The sequence below is a fragment of the Enoplosus armatus genome, chromosome 22 (assembly GCF_043641665.1).
Source record: "Enoplosus armatus isolate fEnoArm2 chromosome 22, fEnoArm2.hap1, whole genome shotgun sequence".
Classification (NCBI taxonomy): domain Eukaryota; kingdom Metazoa; phylum Chordata; class Actinopteri; order Centrarchiformes; family Enoplosidae; genus Enoplosus; species Enoplosus armatus.
This window is the reverse complement of record NC_092201.1, coordinates 16,338,401-16,354,422: the sequence shown is the minus strand read 5'-3', so window position 1 is coordinate 16,354,422 and position 16,022 is coordinate 16,338,401. Positions and strand designations below refer to the sequence as shown.

General features: G+C 46.2%; 1 protein-coding gene across 1 annotated transcript in view; it reads left to right on the top strand.

Annotated features, from left to right (window-relative positions):
* The window catches only part of tmem178bb (transmembrane protein 178Bb), a 66,103-nt gene that overhangs the window by 28,744 nt on the left and 21,337 nt on the right, over positions 1 to 16,022 (top strand). Inside the window, exon 2 of the mRNA XM_070929131.1 lies at positions 4,224 to 4,337. Within this exon, the coding sequence (XP_070785232.1) occupies positions 4,224 to 4,337 (114 nt within the window). The remainder of the gene's footprint in view (positions 1 to 4,223; positions 4,338 to 16,022) is intronic.

Here is a 16,022-nt window from a genome sequence, read left to right as displayed (position 1 = left end):
TGACTTTGTTTTGGAGCGCGTACGTAATTGCTCCTCCACAAGTAAATATTTGAAAATGGCCGAGACTAGAGACTTTAAACGTTCAAGGATTTTTTTTTGTTTGTTTTTTTAAAGAGAATTGTATGGTGCCTTATCCCAAATTCTGCATTGTTAAAGTTACAGTCCGTAATATTTCCGTCCTGATTGACACCTTTAGTTGCTGTGGCAAATAGCAAAACCATCCGTTCATCAGTTGCACTTTCACAGCATAGGGTGCAGGAAACATTGCAGCTTCCTCGGGCCACTGGTGGGGCTACAGATGTTCAATCTTGTGGGACGAAGTCAGCAAAGGTTTCTTTTAACCATAATGTCACGAGGGTGACGAATGCCGATAATCCGGGTAGACGGGAAGCTCCATACTGAGAGTCCACAGGTGAACAGGAATGAGGCAGGGAGGACGGTACAGGTACAGGTTCCAGGTTCTTTCCTGACCCTTAACCTTCCTTCCTGACACTTACCGAAGCAGTTGTAGTGAACTTAACCAGACATTAACCAATAAAGGTCATATGGGCACAACAACCTACTTTGTGAGAACTTGATGGGTCAGTGCATTAAAGCTGTTTTGGCATCCAAAGGCCGTTCGTGGCAAAGGCCTGAAGCCATAAAAAAAGATATAAAAACTTCTATGGAGAGCCTTTCCGATGGGGATTCCTAGTGACTTCAGATTCTTACAAGCCAGAGTGTCTTTGGTCCCCTGCATGAACAAACACTTTCCATTTTTTTTTTCTATTGGCGGATGAAAATTGTGCCAGAGTACTTCTTGCACCTCTTGTTATACCGCTGACAAGAGAAAGTGGTTGTTTTATGCTTTCATCTGCTCAAAATTTCTGGATCTAATGGACTCACTTGTCAGGCTGGGGCCCTCATTCCCTAGTTCCCCGTCTTTAAACCCAAGTGCTTCTTCAACAACACATCCAGTCCAACCAATATAATAGGATGGATGTTCCGGCGTCCGCACGGCCAGGGCAATATTGATTACCTGAAGGGTAAAATGTTCAGCCCATTCTTGTCAGCGCCGTCTGTCCACGTTGCCGAAGCGGAACAACCTTTTAAAACCCTACATTGTCTCCTCCGGTGGCCTCCTTGATGTAGTATCTGTGTAGTGTATGTGAGCAGTATGGCGTGGGGGGCTATTGGAACAGGGGCGAGCTGTGTTCAAATGATCTCTGGTTTGGGTAATAGAAGCCCATTTCCAGTTGTACTGGCCGATTTGAAATTCCTCCGTGGGTCGCAGAGGCTTCCTCAAACGTCAGGAAAATCCACACCAGCCGACGCGAGACTGCTAACCACCTTTCTTCTCTTCGTGCCCTGACATCAGCAGAGGTCTGTGTTTTGTTTTTGTTTTTTAAAGCCAGTGGGATAGCACGGAGTTCAGAGTTAAAAGATCTTCAAACACTACACGGCGGAAGCAGCTCTGAGGTATCAGGAGAGGCCTTACAGCAAACCTTCACTGAGCACATGGATTACACGCGAACATCACTGATCAATTAATCAATGTTGCATCATGGTGCCAGGCACTAGGGACGAGGGTGTGTGTGTGTGTGTGTGTGTGTGTGTGTGTGTGCTACCGCAACCGTGACTGGACACGGCCGTGCCACTGTAGGACGATGACTTTTCAGACTGGAAATCATCCAATCTCACGTTAATGTTGCAGCTGGTCAAGATGGAGCTAATTGCATCAGTAATAATAATCTAATAACGTGATTTACATGACAATATAATGGGCCCCCTTTTTCACTTTAAGCGATTTAACTTTTTATACTTTTTGCCGATAATAATGGAAATACTTCTTACCGTTGTGTAGCTCTCAGCTGGCTAGCAGGAAGTGGAATTTCGCAACCCGCTGACCACCCCGCTGCCAGACGGGGGGCTAAAAATAATCAAGTGTTAAACTATTTTTACATATCGCAGTCTGTCATCATATGCTCAAAGTACATGACATTCTCCAGGATTATGGAGACTAATGTATGGGGGACTAATAAAGAGATCATTTACAAGCTCCCATCTGTTAGTATCATTTTTTTATTTTTTTATTTTTTATTTTTTTTCCCTCTGATAGTTTGTCAGGCAAAACCCAGGAGCAGATAACGGCAAAAACGGTAGATATCAATCTTTGCATCCCGGAAGCTGTTCTAAAAGGAATTTCGAACTCGTTTAAGCGATATGGAGATTACAACGTATTATTAGCAGTGTTTTAGGATTTATACTGTACCAGCTTATACGCCACGGTTTCACCAAATACATCTAGTCCCGCTGTGCGAGCGATTGGGTGCCGACCGCACCGCGGATAAAGAGATAGTCATGAATGGGTAATTACCATCGTCAGCAGTTGTGGTCTCCTGGGTTTGCTTGTTTGTGCCAGTGTGTGTCTCTGTGTGTGTGTGTGTGTGTGTGTGTGTGTGTGCGTGTGCGTGCATGGCTGCAGGACAGATGAGACAGGCAGGGGGTTCTTATCTTGGTTGTCTCTTGTTTGTGCAGTTCAAATCTCCCAGGACTCCGCTAATGCAATTTTCAGTAGGCCACGCAGCCTCGCCAGAGATAATTAGAGCAGACGTGCAGAAATGGTGTCAAAAGGAAGCAGCTCTTTCTCCACCAGCCAGAAAATTACAGCCTTGCTATGAACACACAGCAGCACTTCGGCCACCATTCTCACTTTGTGTTGATACGGGCTCGGGGCCGGGCACTGTCCCAGAGACACACACTAGGCACACAAGTTACAAAGGGACAACAGGGAACTAGAAAAGATGGAGGTGAGATGAACAATTACTGTATTTTTTTTTAAATATATTTTTGCCATTATAAGGTAGTTGACAGTATAGTATAGTAAAAATTCAATTCAGATTTGCTTTTAATTCGCATGGAAACTTGGCTATATAATGTCAATTACAGGAGTTGTCTGCAAACTACTGAGTGTATTACTGCTACAACTTCTGCAAACATTCTCCACTACATCTGTGTTCCCTCGATGTCATCATGATGACTGTTGAGGCTGAGAGCTGAACGTTCCAAAGCAACCAAAGCAACACTCTTGTGATTGGTCATTTATTAGTGTAAATTAAAATGTTAAGACCGTTTTTGCGATAGAGAGGTTAAGTGTCTTGGAGGACAGGTTGTTGTTTGCCATTTGCCGAGACAACCCATTCGACGCTAGCGGTGTGGCTCTGGGGTTGAATTGTCCCCCACTTCAGTTCCGGACTGAAATAAGTCAACAACTTTTGGATGACAGATATTCGTGTTCCCCAGAGGATGCGTCCCAATGACTTTGGTGATCCCCTGGCTTTTCATCTAGCACCACCATGAAGTTGATATTCTTGACTGTTGCAATATTGTCGTGGCATTTGAACCACGCACTCATGTTCCCCTCAGGATGAACGGAAATCAGCATCATCCATCATCAGGTCAAAATTGCATTACCAAATACCTGCAGAACTATCCTATCAGCCTCAGCCTCACCCATATAAATACGCCCCAACCGTCCAACCCAACCTCCTCCGTATGAGGTTTCACAGAGGTTTAACAACATCATGATACTTCCTACCTTTTCTACTGAGAGAGAGGAGGCATTATTGACCACTAGAGGCCCCTTATCAGGAGAGTGTACGCATAAGTGGTTTGACCAAACGATTAATGCTGTCCTCTTGAACATGAACAACATTTAAGTATTTTGCCGTCGCCATTAATCCAGGCGTCTTTCTGACTGTCGGTCTGACTCAGGTCTACATTGCGAGCCAAACATTTCATCTAGAAATCGCACGCACATCCCCGGGCCGGGGGGACTCTCAGAGACATTTATAATTATATGCTGAATGGCTCCCTTGACTGATTAGTTAATAGCTTTTGAGGTACACGTCATTTTTTTCTGACAGCCATTGTGTCAGAGTTGTAGGTAATAGAAATGTGCGTTGAAAGTGTTCTTCAGCGTTTGACACAATAGGGTCTCTCGACAGCAGATTGCTATTGTTTTCGGAAAGGAAGAGTGATTTGCCAGTGTCTGGGTATTTCATTAATAACTGCAGACATGGTCTCTCCAGCTGTGGAACAATGGTATCTTAACGTTCCATTCAGTCCTGCTCTGTGTGTCATCAGTGTGGATCTTATGTTATGACCCATGAGTCAGTGTTTTGGGGTTTTTTTCTGTATTAAAAAAGAAATCCTATGTTTTCTTTCTTTCTTTTTCTTTGCAGGTTCCATCGCAAGGTGCTCCTACATCAAGTATCACTACTCCTCGGCTACGATACCCAAAAACCTCTCCTACAACATCACCAAGACAATAAGGCAGGACGAGTGGCACTCCCTCCGTAAGTCACAGTTATAATCAATCAATCAATCATCAAGTTCATTTGTCAGCAGGGAGCAAAAGGCTGTTATCCAGGTGGTCGGGATCCTTATTGATCCTGAGCACCGCCTTTTGTACGTCCAGCCGAATGAACCACTCTTTGCCGGGCCTTGTTCCTTACCAGGCAGCGATGTTCCCGTTAGGACGCTCTCGACGGTGCAGGAGTAGAAATCCCTCAGTATTTCAGGGGATACCCGGGATTTCCTCAAGCGTCTGAGCTGAGGCAGTCTCTGCCTTGCCTTTCTCACCTCTGAGTCAGTATGCAGCGCCCACCCCAGCTGTGTCGTCACCGAGGCGACGTCAGGAAGTCAAGGATTCGCATGCACAGTGAGGTGTTTAATCCGCTGAACGCACTGAGCTGCTCCGTGGATGCTTGTAGTTCCACTTTCTTCTCCTTGTCCCTCCCGTACCGCCCTTCTTACATTGTAGGCCGCTGCTTTGTAACTGGCCATGTTGCCCGACGTTGTAGGCTGCAGTGTGTGTTCATGGCATCCCGGATGGTTCTTGTAATCCATGGTTTCTGGTTGTGGAAGGATTTAGCTGTACAGATTTGGGTACATTTGCTTCTGTGGTTTTACAGATTACATCCACCGCAGACTCAGCGAACCCACACCAAACTGTGTCATGTAGTGCCAACTGTAACCGTATTTCTATATGGAAATGCTTAAGGCTGGGTAACTTCCATTTCACTCTCTGAGAAGTGCTTACATTGTAATAGACTCTTTTTTTTTTGACAACAGAGGAAGATAAATAGAAATACGGCACATTAGTCGGAGAGTTATTCAAAGCTCCCCACTATCTTTATATTTAATTGACTTTCCTCCCTTGAGCTTACAGTGCCAGCTATTAATGTAGCAATATTCATTATAGGTATTCAATTTCACTGTGATTAAACCTACCACACACTTTAGCCTTCATTTCATCTGATTTGTTTTCCCACAAGCAGCGAGTATCTTAAAGGGTTCTCCCTCTGCCGGTCAATGGCCAATAATCTTGGTGTTGTTATTGTTATTGTCCATTCACCACATCGAAATATTACCGAGTCATAGCAAAAGTCGTGGCTCGCAGAAGATAATCGCCAACACTTTTATGATCCCCCTGACCTCCTGCATAGCTCCATAATCAGTTCAAAATTGAAAAACCTGAAAAATTCGGGAACTGGAATTCAATGAAATTGGCCGTGTTCATGGTCCCCAGAGGATGTCTTGCTATCTTGTCTTGATTCTATGAATCCAGGTGGGGAGGGTTGCTTTTTTTTTCTTTCAGAGCCACTAACTGTACACTAGAAATGTCAGAACCGAACAGGCACATGGACATGAAACCTTTCTGAGTGAATTCATGAGGAGGAATCAATTCTCTCCAAATTTTTTTCCCCCTCCAATCTCAGTTTCAAATGTGTACACAGGGTCTTACATTTGACGTTTGCTGAGAACAACCGTATTGGACGGGGGGTAAATCTTTATTTATTTTAGTGTAATTACCCCGTGGGGTTTTTCCGCTAATGTGCCCCTCAGAGCAAACTTTCCATTTTAGGTCCCACTACCGGTCAGGCTCTGAGGATAGCCAAATCAACACTATGCTGTTTGTTCTTTTCGACGCTCTCATTTGCGGGGGTAATGAACATTCAATCCTCTTCTTCCAGTTGTGATCCAGTTTGAGGCCACAAATAACTGTATATTTGAGTTTTACTTGTCCAGTAAGCCCTGGACCTCTGCAAAATACTCTGAAGTAGCTGGAGGGCTTCCTCTCCACAGCACAGCACTGTTCGCCTGTTGGATTATATCAGCATGGGTACGATTGCTGTCAGAGGAATCTAGAGGGAGCCTATCTTCTTTTAGGATACCTGCCATTCACGGGCCGTCCCTCCGGGCATGTTGTAGCTCTCCAGTCGCCTGGCCCCTGAGCCGAGTGGAAACACTCCCTGACCTCAAACTGTCACTGTCTCAGTCTGACTAGTCCTCGACTGACAGGTGACAGGCTTGGGTAAAGCTCCTCTCTGCTCCAAACCGCAGAGGAGTACTCTGCTGTCTTGTTTTTCCTCTGCCTTCTTCCCACCACACGGCTCTGTCCTACAAAGCAGAGGAGGGGGAAAAAAAATCTTTCTATTCTGTAGCGTATCCAGGCCAGAGGATGATATCATGTGCGTGTTATTACCTCAAGTCGGACGATTTATTCCCGATAGACCTCGGGCCTATCGCCCTTTATTTAATGAAACTGTAAGTAACTACACTTGGTGGAATCAGAACATAATTCGAGGAAGGCGTGAAAAGGAGATTTCCCACTTTGAGAACGCGCGCACAGCAAAGGGCGGTCCAGCACATGCACGGCTCCTCCCCTGTGTCATATATAGGGACACAGGATGCAGCCTCAGACACCGCCTTGTTGAAGGCCACGTAGCCCGAAAACCTTTGGTGACTAATGGTCTATTAGTAGAGAACCTAATGCTCAATGCGTGGTAACCATGGAAACGGCACATCGCCTGTGACACAGCTGCTAACTTTCAAATCCAGTTCAGTTAGAAAGTTTGCTAGTGGGTTGCGTTAAGTGAGTTGACTACGCTACTCGTGGCTGAATAAGGTGCTGCAATTATATAGAATATATTATCATGCAATCAAAATATTATCATGACATATATATTTTATTTACGGTCAACAAGTACCCCCCCGGCCATGATTGGGCTTGCTCTTGTTGTTCTTCTACTAGTGTATGTATATTTCATTTACCCTCCGGTTTAACAGACATGCCAAAAATCACAGTTGCATGACTAGCGTCGAGGCATACAGTATGCTTCGTGCACAGTCAAAAGCAGACCTGTGATATGCCCCCCCCCCCCCCAGTCTAAATTTGGTAAATCAGTCACTTGGATCTATCTGTTTGACAGATTATGGCATTACATTCAGCATATTCAGCTCGCGATGAATGCACAGTTCCCACCAGGAGATCATCGACCCCAAATAATCCCCCGTGGATAGGCTTTTTAGTTCCAGCCAAGGACAAAAGACGTCACATTTATTGGGCTAAATAAGGGAGCTGCTGCTGTGTATGCAAATGCTCCGAAGCTGTTTGGCTCAGTTACCGCTCTCGCTCATATGCATAGGAACCGGGAAGGATGTGTTTCATCCTCGCTATCTTGGGTAAGCTCAGGAAAACACATAGCTCATATTTATGGCAGGAAGGTCACCCCTCTCCAGTCAGAGATGTTTAATGTCCTTATTACCGGGCCTATCCACACACCATCTCTGCGTGAGATAGCTCCACTCCTCTAACCGATGGTCTGTCACTCCGATGTGGGTATGAAAATGAAAAAGTGGAAACAGCAAAAGGACGAATAAACGAAGCCTGTGTCCACCGAGAGAGCATCTGCACTCACTACCGAATCAATAAGAAGTGCTGGATTAGATCACAGCGCTGAATGACCCACGAATAAGAAATGTAGGCCTTGCACTGGGGAGTCTTAGAGGACTGTCAGCTTTTAATGAGTCCTGGTTAGATTGACTGACCATAGATCAGATCCAACGCACAGTCCATAAACCAATTCTTGATTCTTGATTCTCAAAGAAGGACCGTTTACCAGCTCTGACCCACCACAGTGCGACGCGACCTCCGTAAGCTGCCCAGCTAGGGTCCCTCCAGCAGAAGACGTGCCTTCTGGACGGACTGAGGAGTCGCAAGTTACACTTTACAAGCAATATTCAGTGATGAGCAAACGACAACCACTGACAGATTACGACGTAATTGATACTCATTTCGTCAGCACATGCGTCAAAGATGAAAGACAGTGGAAGGACCACAGGGTCAGTTGGTTTTGTTTGTGCCCCGAAGCCGAATATTGCCTCCCAGGTTGCTGACCCCGAGGAGTTTGAGATTCAAGGGCACCCTGCAAGTGCACCACAAACTCCACTCAAATAGTAATTAATTAAAATGAATTACAGTCCGTCAGTCAGTGAATGATTGAGGAATGGATTTAGGGCATAGCCATAGTATCACTTGTGAAACAGCCTTAGTAAACAGTAGGGCAGTGAAGTTACCTTTCTAAAGCTTTTTGTCTACGCAATGAGATGTGCAGTTATCAAAACAGAGGGCATTATTTCATATAACCACACAGGTCAGGCTGGTATATCGTGCTTATACTATGGCGATCCGAACAAAATATTGTGTGTTGACCAATTTTATGGCCAATTCGTGCTTTCAGTGGAAAGTATGCATTGGCACTCGTTATGTTAACTCTGACTTTCACGCCGTCACTCATGAGTGAGTTTCACCTACAGCACCTACAGCACCTGCAGCAGCACATTTTGTGTAGCTATACTCCGTAAGAATCCATCTTTTACAACGGCCCTGTGCACCATCTGTATGATCGCGTGTTGAAATCACTGGAGCCGTTTAATATCACGGGGGGGGGGGGGGGGGGGGGCAGACCCTGAGGCTGTTTCTACACCGTGATGTAGTCATGTCCCAGAGAGATGGACGCTTTTACACTGTTTTTTAACATCTGGCACATTAGACCAGTGTTAAAACAAAGGCTGGCCTAACTCTTTGAGCCATTCCAATGCATCTTTGCGCTGCCAGCCCCTAGAAGTGGAAGACCAACTACTACTTTTTTACGGATGAGTAACCCCACTTCAACTCAGCCCGTTTAGGCTGTTTGGTCAGCAGGCAGAGTTTAATAGTTTTGCTGTTCGACTTCAGAAATGTCCTGGACCAAATCCACCCACTCTGCCTCGGGCCTTGTATGGATTAAGTAAGAATGACAACCTAGTCTTGACTTTCATGAAGTGTGTGAAATTGAGCTCAGGCAGGCCTGACAATTTCTCCCACTCCCATTACATAGATTTGAGGAAACAGTGGGGTGACATTGACGCCGCTTTAAAGACTCAGAGATGAACATGATACTCATTTGTTTCTGTCAGTCAAAAAAAAAAAGAAAAAGAAAAGCCGCGCAGCCGGGAACCTAAACCCCCCCCCCCCCCCCTTTTTTTTTCTATTACTGCTGAACATCAAAGCAACAGCAGAGAGTACACAATATCCCTTCTCCCACCCCCATTGTCTGTCACAGATGCAGACAGCAAGCGATGGAGGGTGCGTGCATTTTTGACGCCGGCTTTTAGGGAGGACGGGGTGGAAGGAGGTTTTTCTCATACTGCAGCTTAGGGATTTTGCTACTTCAAAAGAAAGCATAAGTTGCGAGCTGGCGGAAAGCTGTCAATGAGTGACAGCGCGTAATCCAAGGTAGCAGCTAAAGGTTGTGGCTGAGGCTAATTGTTCGCCGGGCGGCCACTCCCACTCAGTCTCATCACGCCGACGCCGGCGGCTGCTGCGCTCGGTAGATTATGCCGCGAGCGGGGCCTGCGCGGAGATGACAGGGATTTGACTCGTTGAGAAGCATCGATGCGCTGCTATTTGAAAAGCTTTTGTGGGGTCGCCGCTTTCATCCTGTTAAGCTGATCAGGTGGAACCTTCCGACCCCAACCGCAACCTCCGTCGCGCTCCCGCGCAAACAAACTGCGCAGGCAGGTCGGAGGGTTTCGGTCACATCGAAGAGCGTCCCCCTCGGCCGTTTGCCTGCACGGCAGGAAGGTAAAGTCTGACCGCTGGGAGGGCCCCCCTGGCAAGCAAAGAGTACGAATATATACAAGGAAGGAGGGAAAAAAAAAAACAGCCAGAGCTCGTGAGTGCCACATACGTCATCTGAGTCTGAGACGGTGAAGTATCAGAGGAACTGGCTCAAAGAGGGTCAACTCAAAGATGGAGTTGCATTATGGGAAATGTAGGATCCAGTGTTTTGGGAGGATACTCTTCCGTTCTTTTTTTCCCCCCTCTCTATCTCGCGACCGTGGGGGTGCGAAACAAAACCCCCTCTAAGCATTGACATTGACATTGATCTCCCACATCTGCCTCTGGGCGAGGCGGCAAACGAGAGGATCTTGCCTCCTGGGCAACGCTGTGCAGTTAGACTTCTCTACTCAATGAAGGACTTGTAATGTGATGTAAAAGTTGATTGATCATTGTTTTTTTATGAACATATCCACTGAGATCCTCAGGCAGTGGACACAGGGACCTTCTATGGGATACATTTTACTTTCTGCACAATCTGTTACAATACAATCATTAAAAGTGGGCTTGCTGCACGATATAAATGTTCTGAACGAACACTATATAAAAAAACAAATGTATTTCACTTAAAGGTCCCACAATGTAGAAAGTGAGATGTCTTGTTTGATTACAAAGCAGGTCTAGGTGCTGTATATCGGAGCGCTCTGCTCAGGAACTACTCTTCAGGTGTTTGGAGGTTGTTCAGTTTGTCTCAAACGGCTTGTTTCAGGCAGAGGGGGGGGGGGGCTTCCAGGGGGCTGCAGGAAGGGCCAGGAGAAGATACATAAGGACTTTTTATGAACTGTGAATCATGCAAAGCTCCTCTAGTGGAGTCCCAGAATAAAAATATCGAGCTGAAATGAGCAGAATACGGGATCAGACTGTCCTCGGGTGTTTTACTACCCTTATAGCACAGCGTTGCCCTGAGGCAGCAGAAAAATCCCTTGGTGGGGCGGGGGGGTTAAGAGCGCCAATTTTGATCATTGATACACTATAAGAGAGGCTCAATCTTTTTAATGAGTAAAAAGTGTGCAGTAAAGGTTTGAGTTCAGCTGCGTTCACTTTGATAGGCCCACTCCTGCAGGGGCAATAGCACTAGATTGTTGTGTTTCCCTTATTTTGTCCACCCAGTTGAAAACTGGATTAAAGCCGCAACTAAATACCAGGCGGACGCCGCCTGTTCCGGACAGTTAGCATATTACAGTTGCGCATATTTGCGTGTGCTCTTTTACGCTTCATTTAAAAGCTATGAGGATGTGTTCGGGGCTCTGGTTTTCATGTTTGCTGTTCACTTCCAACACAGAGTGGGTTCTTTTCTTGTCTTAAATATTTAAAAGGGCACCCCACCAATTTTGCACATCAAGATCGCGAGGAATGGCACCTGCCAAGCTTGTCAAAAGTCTGAGAAAGTAGCTCTCTGTTGTACAAACTTATAACAGAAAGTGGAAAACTTGGAGTTTCAAAGCCACGGCTGTTCACCAGGCAGGGATGGTCTAACGTGGACGTGTAGGTGATCCAGGGGTTTGGAGGTCCACCCATAGGGACTAAACGTCAGCATCTTTATGGAAGCGCATATCAATGACGCTCACCGGACTTCCTTTTCCACACGCTTACAAATCTCCTCTGGATTGTTGAAACGAAATGCTGTTGTGTCAGTTACTGGGAGTTCTCACTTTGTGCAATCGGCCAATTCTTTTTTTCTTCATACTATTTATACATAACAGCTGGCAATGTGGTGCGCAGAGGTTTATACTGAAGGCGACTAATTCAACAGCACCGTGCGGAGCTTTAATTGCTTTTAAAAAGTGTTTACTTCAGTGACATTAATATTCCGGATATTGACACACATATTGCTAATATACTGGTGCACAGTATCGGTCTTCGGAGGTCAGCTTAGGGAGATTTCTGGGAGAAGGCCAGAGCTTTTGTCAGTGTTGGACTCTAGCGTGGTTTATTTCCTGGAAGCGGTGCGCACCAGTGCAGAACAGGTACATACCGAACTCCAGAAAAAAAACAAAAGAAAAAAAAAAGAGCTTTTGCACCAGTGAAGATGAAAAATCTTGCCTAGGGCTCCAGAAGGGCTCTGTCCCGGGCTTGGGCTCATTATACATACACAACAATATCACTGACAGTGATGTGCTAATCCAGCATAGACCCAAGGAACAAAAACTGGGCCAAATGTCTGCAGTTCCTTTTAGAGATTTTGCTTGGGTTTTCTGAAAGCTTTCATTTTCGATCATAAAGTGTACGAACCTGCGCACGGTCCACGTTCGCCACGTTGGCCGACACACGCAAACGTTTGTGAGGCACCACTTGGACCACACTGAGCGTCCTTGCACCACGACAGTCAGTCTTTCCTTTCGCCAGCGTCCTCGTGGTTTCATTCAAGCCTCGTCGCGCCTCTTGTCACCAGCTCGTATTATTGACGGATGGGACGGGTGTTAAAACGAAAAACACCCCCCCACCACCACCACCCCACCCCCCACCCCCCTGTGTTCTCATGCCTGATCTGATGTCGAGTTAAAGGAGCTATGCTAAGCAGCAGAGAATTATGGTGGTAGTAATTAGCGGAGGAAATCGGCCTGTTTCCATATTTAAACGCGGTGACGGGGCTGCTGATTGGCCGCCGTCTCGCCGTCGCTCGCACACAAACATGAAGTGAATCTGGAGGCATACGGATGAGACAGCAGCTGCGGAAGCATTCCCTCTTGTTTGCGTATGATTGACGGGAAGTACAATTAAGCATAATTAGCAGGGCGGAAACACTTAGCAGAAAACGCATAGCTGGCAGTCCTGGATGCACCTCATTACACATGTGCGTCTCAGGCGCTCCAGATTAGGGCAAATCAGTTGTGTCCAGCCGTGTGACCACAATGCCCACAGGCCCCCGGTGATTCATCACTGCTCATCCATATGAAGTTTCGGTGCAGAGGGAGGTAGCTGCGAACCGTCTCAGTCCGGCAGGACGACCGCAGTCCAGAGAGCCTGAATAGGAAGCCGACCAGCTGACCTCCTGAGTCTGAGATTTTAGCCATGTTGAAAAGGTGTCAAGTCTTGGACAGTAATATGACACCTTAAAATATGATGCATTTTCACTGCATTACAGTACACTGCCCAATATAAACTATAAAGACGGTTATATTAGCCCCCCCCCCACCAGCTCACCAGACATTCACTTGTACGTAGGAAAAGTGTCACAAATAGATGAAATGAGCTCCTCCTGATGGGTTGGTGTGTGTGTGTGTGTGTGTGTGTGTGTGTGTGTGTGTGTGTGCCGGCAGATGTTGTGTATGCGGGACATAATCTCTTCCCTGCAGATACAGTAAGGAGACAAACAACCTTTCTCTGGAAGGTCACGGCGGGTCACATAAACAAGCGCTGATTCTCTCGGAGATCCCTGTATCATTTGCATGAACAAAATGATGCCCCTGCTGCGCATTTGTCTTCCGGGCAGGTGGACACATCTTTCCCGTCCCCCTGCTTCTTTCATGTGTCAGCGGGCAGCCTGCGCCTTCCCATTCACGCTCAAGGTGTGAGCTCTGTCAGGTTAGCTCGCTGTGGCCACTATCACGCAGCCCCCCCCCCCGCCCCCCCCCCCCGGCCCTCGGGTGTCTGTGCCGGCTTCCAGACTTGTTCACATTCCCCGATGAGATGAAGTTTGAGGACAGGCACCAGAGGCTTATGGCAGAAAACACACTCTGACAGCACCGCCAGGTCAGGAAGCTTCCCGACCCCACACTCAAAAGGTCCCCTTAATGCATCATCACACCTACAGTAGAAGTGACAATGACTTGCCGCCCGTGGGCTATTACTTGGGAAGTTGCATATTAGCCCATCAGCGATCTGTGCAGAAGCGGCGACACTTGGTTTCAAAAAGTTCATGTACACCTGACCTGCTCAGGGCACGTGGGAGAGGTTTGCCTTCAAAAAGGCTTTCTGCCAGAAAGCCTTTCTGACAGAAAGGCGGGACTTTCTCCCAGGAGGCTGCTGCTCGTGTCCCGTGTGGAACCAAAAGTCAACGTTGACCACGATCTTGTCTCATACCTAAATCTAATCCCTAAATCTAAACCAAACTTGCAACCGCTTCACAACGTTAACCACGCGTTAGAAAGGCTTTCTGGCAGAAAGGCCTGTGAGGCATATTAATGTTTATTTGTTAACTGGCCCCCTGGCCTCGTGGCATCTTACATACTCAGCTGAGAAGTTAGCCACACTTGTCTTGTTATGTTTTAACCTAATTCATTGGGGTTAAAGGGGTGCTCCAATACATTACCCCAGAGACTCAGATAAAAAAAGTCAGAATCTGACAGAATCAGAGATATCCTGACTTTTAGTCCCTACACTATGGGTCAAGCTCCAAAACCACTGGATGCTATATTTCTCATAATTCAGCTTGATACCATCTTGTCATTAGACCCCCACCGCATACAGGTACAAGCACTCCACAGTACTCCAAAGTACTCCACATGATGAGTAGTTTCTGTATGTCAAATTGGTAGTTATCCTTTTTATACATATATTGACCAAATGATGACATTTATTTTGTAGGATGCAGCTAACAAAGATCTGAGTTTGTCTGCAGAGCAACTGAACTCAATACAAAACAATAAATCATGTCCTTTTTATACAGTTCTGTTCTGCAGTAACGTTACACCCGGTGTTTTGGACCGGTTGCCGCAGTTTCGGCAATTAATCCCTCTGCTCGTAGCAGGATGATCGTGTTCTGGACTTAACGGTCAGGATGACCTGACAGTGTTCCCTGAGCAGTCCAATAAACAGTCTTACACAACATCAGTGTTAAAGACAGCCAAACTGCGATCCATACAGAAACATGTCCAAACACTGATCCACACAGAGAAACACCACAAAAACACTGGAATAACAGGACGTTCAAACTTAGTCAAGGTCCAGCTGGGCTTGGCAAGTGCTTTCTTTCTTCTGCAATAACAAGTGGTTACACAATATTCAGTTCGCACAAAGGTCATATGAGGACAACAGATAGGTGTCCAAGTAGTATTTTAGAATTATTAGGTTTTGCACCACATAGGTATTATCAAACTTTTCGTTTGTTGGTCGCTGAGGCCCTGCTGAAAGTCGTGGCTCATTAATATTCACGGTAAACGTGAAATAAATGAAAGGATCCTCGGGACCAAGACAGCAGGGCTGTTGATCAGTGCAGGCTCTGCATGTGGAGTCTTCATCCCACAGCTCCCTCCACCCCTGGCCCGAACCCCCTGGCAGAAGAAGCTGTCCCAGTCCCCTCCCTGGACCCGGATGACGTGATGAGGGCAGGCTGACGGCTGACGCAAGACCCCGTCGCAGGAGAGCAAACGTCCGGTCGCCCGTCAGCAGCCACGTCCTTTAAGACGTGGAACTTGCTCCTCCGCAGTCTATAGCTTTCCAGGTTCATTTAGCGCTCCAGTGGGGGACAACAGTTGTCCGCTCTATAGCTCTGACGGATTAATAGCGAACAAAACAGGAAATGATGACATGAGAGCTAAAAACTTCTCAAACAGATTCACCCTTTGTGATTATATATATATATATATATATATATATATATATATATAAAAAGAACTCAATTCTTAACAAGAAATACAGCGACAGAATTGGATTGTCAGGTGTAGCATTTACTTTTCGTTTGTGAATTGTGACATCACGCCATTCATTCCAGTGGTTAGATTTGTCGATTTTGCCAGGCTCAATACACGACCTCCCTGTTATTCTTCGTCTCCTCCGTCACACAAACCACTCCAGAGTGTACCGCAAATGCAGCTGGTGAAATTTGGAACGCTCCCTGAGCCTGTTTAAAGTGCGATTTTCCGACATTCACTCTGACTTGAAATGATAATGTTGACTGAGCTAATTAAAAAGGACGGATGGATTTTGGATTTAAAGAAAATGCAATTTGATAGAATTCTCGCTGTGTCTTAGGTGGTGCATTTAGAATATAATGGTTGTGTTAATCCACTCTTTCCTGCTCTATATTTGCGCATGTAGATAATCCTTTTCTGCATGTGAGCTTTGGCTTCAGTCGCTGAAAATAGCGCTCACA